General features: G+C 36.5%; 1 protein-coding gene across 2 annotated transcripts in view; it reads left to right on the forward strand.

Annotated features, from left to right (window-relative positions):
* The window catches only part of LOC113502131, a 194,204-nt gene that overhangs the window by 21,700 nt on the left and 158,552 nt on the right, over nt 1-13,952 (forward strand). For both annotated transcript variants that reach the window (XM_026883510.1, XM_026883511.1), the window contains exon 2: nt 476-677. In XM_026883510.1, the coding sequence (XP_026739311.1) occupies nt 616-677 (62 nt within the window). In that variant the 5' untranslated portion in view covers nt 476-615. The remainder of the gene's footprint in view (nt 1-475; nt 678-13,952) is intronic.

The following is a 13,952-nucleotide window of genomic DNA, read 5'->3' on the forward strand; positions in this document are numbered from 1 at the left end:
CGTGATGGTATATAGCCTAAAGCCTTCCTCAATGAATCGTCTATTCAACACAAAAAGAATTTTTCAATTTGGACCAGTAGTTCCTGAGATTAACCCGTACAAACAAACAATCAAACTCTTCTGCTTTATATATTATTATAGAAGTATAGATATAGATGTTGAAGTAAGACACAGTTATATGCTTCAGAGTTGTTGGTGAACTATAATAATATGTTATTCGAAGCTATTTGCCGTTCGTTAAGTGTTGTAAGTTTGTTTTGATTTCGTAAATCAATATTGCGAGTCTTTTACTCAATACGTGGGCTGTTAAACCTATTTACTTCATCTTGTGGTTAGGTTTTATAGAGTATTATCATATATCATATCATATTTCATTGCAGGAAGAAATTGCAATATTAATAAATAAAATAAAATGTACATAATTAGATAAAAAACACAACATCGCATTCTAATAAAGATTCCTCTTTTGTTTCAGATATTTCCTGTGAGAAAAGTGAATTCGACAACGATTAGTGTAAATATAATGTTAGTTAAGTGAATAGTAGAGTTCATAGTAGTTCTGTGGATGTATTGAAGTGTTGTGTACGTGCAGTGTGAGTGTATACGTCAGTCAAGATGATGACCCTGTACAGAACCATTAAGGGAACCAGCACCACTAAGAGGAAGAAACGGGAAAGGTAATGTACTAATTATTATTTTTATCCCTCTCCCGCATCAAAGAATTTAATCTTGTGTCGCAGGTTTTACAAACATTTTAAGTCCCTTGCATAAAGACACCTAGACTTAGGACAAGCATTCGTGGATCACACAAATGCTTGTCCTATCGGGTTCGAACCCGCGACACGTTGCGCTCTGTGTTTGGCGTGGTGATCTCAACCACTCGGCTATTAGTGTAGTGAGAATTGGTTGTTTATGGTTATTTTGGTACTAAAAAGTGGCAGAAATTTGTCGAGAGTTATTTTGGTTACATAACCGCTAAGCCATTAGATTCGTTGTAGGTTTAAACTAAAGCAAAAACAAATATTAACAAGAGTGGTCATCAACGAGTTTTGAGGCATTCATGAAGCGGTATTTTTAAAAATATGAAATCAAAAGTAAAGCGAATTGCCAGCCTTGTCAAATACCATTAAACCTTGACTTACCACCATAACTCAAACAAATAACTGCACATATTACAAGGATTATAACAGTACTGTACCATTGACGACAACATCAATAGATGCGCAAGCGCAGCGCGAACGCGGCGCCGCACCTCAAGTAACGGGACCGTTAGGAACCGCTTGCTACGTTCACTTTTACTTCGTGCACTTGACGCATGACAGATAGTTCGGTGCGTTGTCGCTAGATGGCGTTGTTTTGAGTTATAGGAGTTGAGCTAAGTTTTTATGTATGTAGGAGGAATTTAATGTTGTGATATTATTAGGACAATTTTTTTAGGGTTTTTCAGAAAAATTGTCGATGTCCGATACGATTTCACATTTTTCACTGGTATAATTATTAACCATTTTTAGAATCACTCTCTACTCTATTATTTGGAGTAGGTAATAAAACTATAAGTACATATTTACGAGTGAAGGATCTCAGCTTTATATCGCAAATTAAACGATGATGGTTGTAATTTAAATAGATTTATTTTCTGACAACTGACCGGTGCAATTTCACAAAGTAGAATGCATCATTTTCACGTCAAAACTAAATGTCATTCGTTCACAGTGTTGTCATAGACAAATCGATACATTAACCGGCATTCGGTACAATCAAATAATCGTTTAGGTTTATTTATATAAACTGAAGCATAGTTCTCAATATTAATTTGTAGGCGCATACTGGCTAATATTTGATAACAATATCTACACCTTACTTAATTACTTAACCTTACAACTCGGCCATCCTGCTTAAGTGAGTCCTCTCACTTCTCCGGTGTAAATAAATAAAATCATTAATAAACAATTCATAATAAAAAAGTAAAAAAAAAGGAACAGGTGTATATCTACTAACAATAAATAAAATTGATCATTAAATAAACAACAATAAATGAAATATAAAACAAAAATAGATTCACAATGGTAGCAAAATATTATGGGCTAACTCCTTTTATAAATTCTTTAATTATTTGAGATATTTGGTATTAACACAGTCTGTGCTTGCTAATAATTACTTTATACTTAAAACTAGTTAATTCTTCAATAATTCATCAGTAGGATTTTTATTTATCTAATCAGCGTCTATGTCTATCACAATTTCTCATCGCAACTCAAATTTCTCATTACCTGTAATTCTATGTAAATCTGTAATCACAAATTCAATTCACATGAACAGCTCTACAATCTCATTCTTGCACAATCTGTCAAGATCTACAGTCATCTGTGCGGCACCGTTATCTTGGTACCATTCAATATCTGCACTGACCGTTCATGACAAATTGTGCTCGAGTCAAAGGATCTTACTCACTATCTTGCAATCAACTGTGCGACATCATTTCTCATGCCATTCATTATCTGCACTAATTGCTCATATACGATTTTTAAGGAATGCCACCGACATCCCTAATAATGACACACACTCGACCAATTTTCGTCGACCAATGCATTAAATACGATATATAATGTATATCATATTCGACCGTATTAAATAATATTATCAATTTCACATTTTATAGTCTATTCAAGTTGCATCATTCTCTATCTGTGTCTATTTCTGTATCTTCACTCTGATCATTGTAAGTGCTTTCACTGCTATACCCGTTAAAGTTCATCCATGGATAAATTTTATCTAATGCAACGACATTCTCGTATCTCTTTTTACCTTTTCTTGTCAAGGGAGTGTCTTCGACAAGAAATCTGTCATTAGGTAATATTTTAATAATTCGATAGGGGCCTTGGAATTTGGGGAGGAGTTTATGTGATTTTCCTACATGATCTTTGTCTATCACGGTTCTTTCTATCCTAACCAAATCACCTACACTATACTTTGTTGGACGTTTCCGACGTCTATCAAACTGATTTTTGGCGTATTCCTGCTGTTTTTCTATCTTTTCCTTTGCATTCGATCTTAATTCTATTAATGCATCACCGTCTACTCGTTCCGTGGCTTCGGCGATTACATCCGTCAATACATTTTCAGATGCATTCATCAGTTTACAACCGAACAATAGCTCCGACGGACTTTTTCCCGTCGTCTTATTAATAGTAGTATTAATGCCTAATTGAATGTCTCCTATGCAATCGTCCCATAAATTGTCGTTTCTACCATGACATTTTGCACTCAAGGCATCGATGATGGTCCGATTAAACCTCTCGACCTGTCCATTCGCCCTTGGAGTAGCCACTGCATTCAAGATGTGCTTTATATTTAATTTATTAATAAAATTTTTAAATTTTGCACTCGTGAAACAAGAACCGCGGTCCGTTATGACGCGCGAAGGAACGCCGAAATAACTAAAATGTTCCTTAAATGCCTTGATTGCCGTTGTTGCTTTAGTATCCCTTACCGCACGTATATTAATAAATTTAGTAAATGCATCTATAATAACAAGCAAATACATGTTGCCTCTCTTTGAGCGAATAAACGGGCCCAGATGATCTGCGTGTAGTGTATGGAATGGCTTCTCCAACTTCGGTATGGGGTGAAGCATTCCTTCCTTGGGACCACCAGGTGCTTTGTGATGCGCACACTCCAGGCAAGCGGAAACGTATTTCTTAGTGAATCTACGCATTTTTGGAAACCAAAATGTGCTTCTTAAACGATTTAAAGTTTTTTCGAAACCAAAATGCCCCACATCGTCGTGATTCATGCGCAGCACCTGCCACCTACAACCCCTCGGAACTACCCATCTCAATCCTTCGTCTAAAACTTTGTACACGTAGTTACCTTTCAACTGATAATTCTTACGCACGTCAGCTACAAATTTGGTTTTGTCATCTTCTAAAATATCTCTTATACGTTTTATCTCACTATCATCACCTTGTACAGTAGCGATCCAGTCTCGTAAATCTACGTGTAAAACATCAAAAACGTTTTCAGTGTCCATATCAGTAGGCTCACTAACAGGTCCACGGCTGAGGGCATCTACGTGAGCCATACGCGAACCGGGTCTGTACTCAATTTCGCAATCGTATTCTTGAAACTGAATCCACCAGCGAGAAATTCGCGGTATAAGGTCCCTCTTTGTTAAAGTGGTACGAAGAGCATTACAGTCGGTGACTATTTTAAATTTTAGCCCCAGTAAATAGATTCGAAAACGATTTAGAGATGCGACAACTGCCAAGGTTTCCAATTCGAAGGAATGGAACTTTTGCTCATCTGCTGTTGTCTTACGACTGTAATACGCCACTGCTCTAAGTAACCCGTCTGTACCCCGCTGCAAGAGAATCCCTGCAACGCCTAGCTTTGAGGCGTCCGTATGCAGTTCGGTTTCTAAACTAGGGTCATATAAAGTCAATATAGGACGTTCAATTAATTTTGCCTTCAAAATCCTGAACGACTCTGCCTCCTCAGTGGTCCATTTCCATTGGAATTTAGACTTTAAGAGGTCCGTCAACGGGCGAGCGATAAGGGCAAAGTCTTTTACGAACCTCCGAAAGAAGCTAGCAAGGCCGACAAACCGTCTGACATCATGAACGTTTCGCGGAGTGGGAAAATGTTTTATAGCTAACGTTTTACGTGTCCCTGGGCGTATCCCCTCGCCACTTACATGAAAGCCTAGAAATTCTAGCTCAGTGTAAAAGAAGTTACATTTTTTGAACTTTAGGGTAAGTCCAGCGTCTTTTAAAAGTTGAAGTACCTCCTCTAAACGGCTCATACCCTGATCAAACGATTCTGAAGGAATGAGTACGTCATCCATGTAAATAATCGTGTAGCTGACCTTTGACAGTATTTTATTCATGGTTCGTTGAAAGACAGAAGGGGCGTTTGCTAATCCAAATGGCATGCGTTTAAATTGATACTGCCCATCTGGAGTCACAAACGCAGTCTTGTCTTGAGACTTAGCCTCTACAGGAATCTGGTAGTAGCCTGATGCGAGGTCCAGGGTCACGAACAAGGAATTTCCAGATAATCTGTCGAGTTGGTCGTCAATTATGGGTAATGGGTAGTGTTCCTTTTTGGTTTTATTATTTAAGGCGCGATAATCGACACATAGTCTGCTTTCACCAGTCTTTTTCTTAACTAGTAAGACTGGGCTAGCATAAGGTGAGTTTGACTCGCATACTATGTCCGCATCAATCATTTCGTTGACCATGGACTGGACTTGTCTACGCTCCGGAAGGGACAGTCTATACGGGCGATAAACTACTGGTCGCAAATCATGTAAATCAATTTCCATTTGAACTAAACTAGTAAATCCTAAGTCTTTTAAGTTATCCGAAAAGCACATCTCATATCTTTTGAGCAACTCTTTAAGTCTGTTAACTTCGTCTTCGTTAAGTTGTTTACCATAATTAAAAGTCAAACTAGTGTCAGAATTTTCTAAGTCTATTGAATTTACGCTTAAATAGTCGCCGACACAGAGAGCTCGCGTAACAAGCGTATCTCTCTTTAGACTAACTATACTATCACTAAAGTTCTGTACCAGTATTCTACCTTCTCCGTTTTCTATTTCATATTCACCTGGCATCAAATAATATTCCTTTTGCGGCATACCACGTAGGGAACCATTAACACGGACCGCGCCCGAATATTTGTTTCCAGAGAAGCATGGTAACGGAAATAATTCTTTAGGGGGTATCGTAATATCGGTTGTCAAACTTAATTGTAATTTTAAGGGATGATCACGAGCAAATATCAATGAATCTGTAGTTTTTGTTATAACTATACCCGGTTTCTCAGTGAAACTGTGTCCAATTAAAACAGAATATTTGATTACGCTATCATCAACAATGTACGCGTCGACTTCTTCTACAATATCTTGAATTTCAATATTGACGTTCGAGACGCCCAATGGTATCACTATATTATTGCCTATTCCCCTCATAGTTGGCAAGTTGCTATCAGTCCACGTAATTCCTCTCCTAGTGGCCTCACTATGACGAATCAGCGTACATTGGCTACCCAAATCTACGTAACCTTGAACAAGTTCCCCATTAAGTTTCAAATACATTAGGTATTTACTATCATTCAAAATATGTGTTTCGATACGCATGACATCTTTATCCTTAGGTATATCGTTCTTATTGGTTGAGTCGGATGGGAGTCTGGGACAGTTAATAGACAGATGACCTAATCTGTTACAAACAGTACACTTTAATATCTTTTTAGTACATTGCGAACTGAAGTGCCCGGGTTCATTGCAGTTAAAGCATACAATCGACATTTTATTCTGTGATCTTGTGGTCTTAGTTTCGCCATTATTTACCGTCTGCCTAAAACTATTGACGGGTAAAGACGAGGTAGTGTTATTGCGTTTGTCATAATTAACCTTTGACCTGTCAGGTTCGCGAGGCTGCTGCTTAATTGATTGAAAATATTTAAGGACTTGCTCCGGTTCCTGACACTTTGCTGCTTTCGCACCTAATCTTAACGATCGATCCTCAATCCCGTATAATATACAATCAACCGCACGTTTACCGTGAACTTCGCATCGATTTAGTAAATTAATTTTTTCATAGTAATAATGTTCTAAAGAATCATTAAATTTAACACGTTTTGACAACATCTCGGTGAGTAATTCAGCATAGTCTTCACTGCTCGGGAATGATTCCTCCAGTTTGACCTTCCACTCAGACCATGAGTAAGACATAGATGGGAGAGCCTGATACCAGGTTTTTGCAACCCCTGTCAATTTTGGCAAGGCGTAGTGTATTATCTGGTCATCACCCCAACCGTAAAGCTTTGCACACTCATCCACTTTATTGATCCACATAAGTATAGTCTGACTCTTAACCATAGGGTCAAAGTCTGGAATCACATTACCTAACATGGGAAATTTATTACCCTGAGGTCGACTATTAGTTAAAGCTTCCACCAACGTGGCAAATATCGCTTGTGTGTCACTATTAAGAACATTGGGGTAACTCACGTGTCCAGACGGTGGCGGTGTTTCTCGTTCGATGCTGGATTTCGAGCGTTTGCTGCGACCTCGCCTGCTGCGTTTCCTATACCGGTCTCGGCTGCGACGACGTCGCCTGTGCTCATAGCTGCTGCTCCGACTGCGATACTGGTCCCGACTGCGACTCCGATTTCGGTGACGGCGATTCGTAGGCCGCTCGTGCGATTTCAAGGAATCTTCATCCGATCGCGGCCTCTGCTCATGAGTACTGCTTGATCTTGAATTTCTGCTTTGGTTGCGTCGACGTTTACGCTTATTGCGCTTACGATTGCCGCTCATTTCATCCATTTACTATTCGATTGATATGCTCCAACTTCCGTGCACAACAACAACACGTGGTTATAAGGTTATTGTTTTTATTGAAATTTCTTTAAAATCGTGGGCGTACTTGGCTTATCCCACTTCTGAGATGAAGGATCTCAGCTTTATATCGCAAATTAAACGATGATGGTTGTAATTTAAATAGATTTATTTTCTGACAACTGACCGGTGCAATTTCACAAAGTAGAATGCATCATTTTCACGTCAAAACTAAATGTCATTCGTTCACAGTGTTGTCATAGACAAATCGATACATTAACCGGCATTCGGTACAATCAAATAATCGTTTAGGTTTATTTATATAAACTGAAGCATAGTTCTCAATATTAATTTGTAGGCGCATACTGGCTAATATTTGATAACAATATCTACACCTTACTTAATTACTTAACCTTACACGAGTATTTCGATTTTTAATAGATTTTAAAACACTATTTACGTAAAAATAATAATCCGGTTTAGCTTCTCAGTTGCCCTTTAATAATTCTTAAAAGTCAGTAGGTACAAAAGGCACTGCTGACGTAGGTATCACTTGTCCACTTGTAAGACAAGTATGACATTATAACGTTATAAACCTATCACATATGTTTTTAGGTTAATGCCGACATTAAAAGGTTTTTGATTGGGAAATTTTGCCCAATCACTTTAATCGTAGCTTTTTTTGGAAATTGGCGTTTAATGAGAGTCCTGAGGGCATTCTGCACCTTCTTAAAAAAGCCTTGCGGTTGAGGTAATCTAGACAGTGTTCTAGAGCCCTGGGCGTCCAGACCCAGCACCTTCCAAAGAAAGACTTGCGGTTGATTAAGGTTGACGGCCTTCATTAGGATGTAGAGCGGCCTTTGTCTTCATCAGTGAAAATTGCAAATATTTAACAATCACGGTTCAAAGATGCAGCCTGGTGACCTAAGGACAGACAGACAAACAGACCGAGATGTTTATTCTTTTCTTATGAAACTCAAAAACACATTAGGAGTGTGTTAGCAATGTATGACGACGCGGTGAAGAGCGTGAGAAGATTAGGTGTTACATAGGAACAGGTGCAGGAATGCGATCAACCCTCTCTAAACGGCTAGAGTCGTATTATAGTAGTAAGTATTAAATCATAAAATCGTAAACTCATTTAAGAGTTTGTTCCACTTACAACAATCTTTAACAAAAAATAACAAAACGATTAAGGAGTGGACATTTATAGATTACTATGATGGATCGATATACCATTTTAGTAACGTGGTCAATAACCTTGCTGACCATTGTCTAAATATAAAGGCTCATTTAGATCAGGTGCGAAATATCATACAGGTTGATGTTCATTGTCGGCAATGTATCACTAATGATCCTAGAGGGTCTACCGGCCAGCTTGAAGTAAAGCATGATAGCGCAATACATTGTGTAGAGATGTCTCTCTTTTCCACACCCGCAACACGGTATTTGTTTGTTTAGTCTGTCAGACAGATTTCCAAAATAAAATTGATACTTACTTTTCTTTTATCTCGTTAACCAAAAAAGGAAGGGTAAACAATGAAATAACATAGAGTACTGGTATGTGACGTCACTTACCAGTACGCTTTTTACTAGCTATTGATGTTACAAGCCCCGACTACCATTGATTCTATCACGTAAAGTGCTTTTAATCTTCTTAACTTTATAATGATGCGATAAAATGAAAAATACGTGTTCATTTTTATTTTTTGAAAAACTGAAAGACGGAATAGACAGATTTAGTCAAATAGCCTATAACATTACAAAATATGGCGTCCGGCCCCTAGAGGTCCGCGACTCCGCAATGTTACAACTCGCACAAGTAACTCGCCTCATCTAAACGAGGCTTTATTCTCATTTTATCACTGACAGATGTTACACAGACTAATTATAAAACATACAGCCGATATAACTCAATTATGTTTTTGTTCAAAGTAATTAGTTCTGTTCCAGATATGATTGGAGATTAGTAAAAAGTGATGACTTGGATCCTTCCTTGTTTTAGAGATTCTGTTTTTGATATGGTTTATCCTTGGTATGGCAAAATACAATGGATATTAATATGAAGCTATCTATACTAATATATAAAGCTGAAGAGTTTGTTTGTTTGAACGCGCTAATCTCAGGAACTACTGGTTCAAATTGATTTTTTTTTGTGTTGAATAGACCATTGATCTAGGAAGGTTTTAGGCTATATACCATCACGCTGCGACTAATAGGAGCGAAGATACAATGGAAAATGTGGAAAAAACAGGGCAGGTATAAATCATAACTTATACATACATATTTTCTAACCTCGCAGACGTAGTCGCGGGCAACAGCTAGATGAGTAATAATTTTAAATCTATGATATTTTTTTAATTATCTTATGACATTGATTCACCAATGATTTAAGAGTAGTTTTTTTACGAAATAAACTAAATGCGTATCACAAGTTGCAGACATAGCCATAGTATATTATCACGAATACATTATCATGTAATTGTTTACAATATATTTTTATCGTTCATAATAAAACCCTTGTAATTCAGTTAATTTGCTCATTTATTAGCTAACTTTCAATTGCATGATGTCAGCAATAATTAGCTGTAGTGTTAGTCTGTGAGGTAAACCGATGCGAGTTGTCATAAGCATTTAACATATTTCATGGTGGAAGACAGTTCAAGACAAGCACTAATTAACAGCCTATAATTAATCAATCGTCAACCTGTCTGATCGTTAATGTGTTTTATAAGTATCGGTTACAATCATTGGCTTGTTGTATTGATGTCATTGGGATTATTGTTTAGTTGTATCGACTGCTGGTCTAGTGGTAGGTGACCCTGACTGCTATACCGGGTTCGTAAGTTCGTTTTCGACCCATGAAAAAAGATTACCTATTAATTATTTGTCGTGTGTTGTGTGGGATACAGTAGAAATTACTTGTCAATCACATACCTACATTGAACATATTAAGCACTGAACGGGCTGAATACATAAAAATACGAAAACATAAACCTAAACCTCATGTAATAATGTCCCGTTTCAATGACGTCACCAACAAAAATCTCTCACAGTTAGAACAACAATAAATAGTGAGTCACATCTTTTGCTAAAAAAAATGTTATTCCCCATATTAACATTCATTGAACGTTTGTATCGAGTCATAAAATTTGGTGATTGCATTGAATCAGGCTCTCATCTGTTTCTATTTTTTTTTATTAGACCTCGTAGTATGATAGCGAGACTGTTAACTAGCTCTGTGGTGTCCATTAGGGCTGATGCCTGCCGGGGCAGCGAGATTGTCCGAAAGGGTTACCGTGGTCCCGTAGCACGATGGCAAAGGAAAGAGCTTGGGTGGGTTTTAGTCAGTAATAGTCTGAGACTCCCTTCCGAGCTGTCAACCCAAAGGGGTTGACACCTCGGAATGATTAAATAATCGCCTCGGAATCACCTCGGAATCACCTCGCTTCCGGAATGCTTAAATAATTCGCCACCCGAAATAAATATTGTGTAAGCAGAGCAGTGCATTGCACAGTATATAGTGCTATCTCGCTTATTCAACAGCTATTAATTGTTTCGATAGCAGATTTAAATATCAAGATATCTTGACTGTGGAACTTTATTTGTTCTTTGAATTAAACAAATGAGGCTTCACTCGCATGAAGTCGGCGAATCTTAAAATGTGACGCTTTAAATGCTAACTTTGTTCTTAAACGGCATCTCATTAAAATCTCAGTAAGTACAGTTGGGAATAAAAAAAGACTTTTGAGTTGGTACATAACTGTGGAAAAAACTTTATAAGTGAGCGAGGTTTCATAATAATAAATTCATCTTTCAGTAAAATTTATCTCCGCATCGCCCTATGGTTGACTGGTAGAGAAAGCCTCAGGCATTAAATCCGTTGTACAAATATTGTAAATAAATAAATAAAATAACTCTTTTTAGGTTGTTATTCATAGAACACTTTAATCATTAATTGAAACGTATTTTTGACATAAAACCTCCTTGCTGCACTCTTGTCCTTAAACTTGCAGCCAAAATGAATACTAAAAGCAAAATAGCATCGCACTCAATCCAGTCATATTCAATTCGAATGACGTAAAGTCTAATGATTTAATAATTACTACATAAGATTCTCTATAAATGTAATTAGTTATAGACATAGTTGTAGTGATGACTGTACTTACAATTCTCGGTCTCACGTGGGAATATCAGTGACATCATAAGGTCATATATTGAATGCTCAAATAATTAGATACGTGATGAGAACCGTTGACACATGCGGTCGTTTCTGTGACTTTGAACGTTGATAAGTTGATATGGGTTTTTGTCAAGTTTTTATAACTTGAGTGCATCGATAGCTGTTAGTAGTAGTTGGTGTGGCTTAACCAGTCCTTCTCATTTTTTACTTAAAAAAAACTCAAAAGTTTAAAGTCTATCCAACAGCTTCTATGACAAGTTTTGCTTTTCAATACGACCTTTAAATGCCTGTTAAAAATAAAACAAAACCTTAACTTTTACGTATACAGTATCCATAAACCGCCGTAATATCGCTTCTATTGTACTAAATAGGCTATTTATTCCGCAATATTAGTATTTCGCATGTCCAATACACCCACGGTATGACAATAGCACTCGTAGTATCGTTATAACTCGGCAATGGCTTCATTTAAGCCAGAAATTTCGTGTTTTTCCTGAATGATGGTGAGGTGTAATCCTTGAGAGCTTAATTCTACGATAATACACGTAAAGTGAGTCTTTCTGCTCAGCCAAAGCATATAAGAAGCGGTGAAGTCAGGAATATTAGCGTGATATCCAATGTCGACTTCGACGTTCGAAAAATGCTAAGTACTTAGTGATCGAATTTAAATATATGATTTTGATATTTGGAATTTGAATTATGTAATTTATGGAATTGAAATTCCGATTTCAAAAATCATTTATTTTCGAGTCTAACCCTGTGATGTATTGAAAAGTTATTTCATTTCTTAGTTATACCATCGGACACTTTTTCACGTATGTCAAACTTCCTGTACTTTACCAAATTTTTATTATATTTCGTTGTCACTTTTCCTACTTACAATTAGCTAATATTTATTTCAAAAATAAATACCAGAGCTACATGTCCAACTTCCATGTATAGTGACCAACGATCGCGATCGGTTGCAAACTGCAACTGATTGCGCAACTTAGTTGTAACGTGGGCGTATGCCTACGCGAATACAACGCGATATTCGAGTAATAAAGAAAATGTACGGTGCGTAGTTAATGTCTTAATAAGGTGTTCTTGCGTTTTTCTTTTTGTATTTTATGCCGTAAAGAATGGTCCACTCTTGCTTGTACTTTCGGTCCTGAGAGATAAAGCTGTAAAATCAGCCTATATACGGCCATTCCAAAAGCTATCTATAAATGTTATGGGTTGGCAATAATGTTTAATCATAAAAATATAGTAATACGTGATAAGAAAACGTTTAAGAACTGCAAACTTTTTATTTTACTTCAAAATATTATTTACTTCAAGACGTTCAGTGTATCTTATTTTTTCTTTTTAAGTTCTTCGCTTTTTTTGTATTACATATATTGAATGACATTTTGGAAACCCGCACCTAGAAACATTAGTTCTGTAATTTTACGTAGATGCGACGATTTTACGCCTAATAGAAATAAAAACTTCTGATCTTGATATTTCAAAACCACGCAAGATATTTTGAAACAACAAAGAAAGGTATTTATTATTCAATTAGTGTTCGCTAATTGTGACCACACTCACTTAAAATAATCCAAATAATATCGGCGCTATCAAAGGCCTCTGCCGAATACCAATTAAAATCACAATAAAAACCTAAAAACAAAAAAAAAGCGAAACATTTCTAGCCTTTTAGTTTCCATACGTGTTATCTTAAAGATTTTTAATTGGATTGGATATTCAGATTATTTGGAACAATAGTCAAGATAAGTCTGAGTGAGAATTTATGTTTTAATAGTCGACTCTCTTTTATTTTTGTTTGCGATCAAGGAGTTTTCACTTATGGTGTTACTAATTGCGAGTGGCGTATGTTTTTAAAATGAATTTGTCTGTTTCTGATTAGATGTATTGCTGTGAGTTTTAGTACGACCTGACCTATGAATTGATTAATTATTGTATTGGTTAGCTGGTATCGGATAGTCTGTCGTCATTTATAAACACACAGACCCAGTTCAATAATGTTTTGTAAAATATAAAATAACGGAAGACTAATAGTATCAAAATAATCAACTTGAAAATTGAGTAGCAATGGTGGATTTAATTGACGGAGTGATTCAATAAGAATACCTTTGTGTCTATCTTGTATAAACAAATAAATTTATTATATTTAAGAATGGTACAGAATATATTATTTTTATTGGTAGGAAAGGCAAAGGGCAATTTTCTTTGATATTTTTTATATTGATAATATATTATGTTATAGATATATTGAAACTATTTCATACTATTTGAACAACGTATGGTGGTGAGCGAGTTGTCTTACGAATCCTAATGGTGTCCTTATACGAGGTCAGTCGTTGACATTGGCAACGCATGCTGTATGAATGTGACGCTCAAGTAAACAAAGGCTTGGCTTTCCAAACATCTCTATATTATATA

This window comes from Trichoplusia ni, chromosome 16, assembly GCF_003590095.1.
Source record: "Trichoplusia ni isolate ovarian cell line Hi5 chromosome 16, tn1, whole genome shotgun sequence".
NCBI classification, from domain to species: Eukaryota; Metazoa; Arthropoda; class Insecta; order Lepidoptera; family Noctuidae; genus Trichoplusia; species Trichoplusia ni.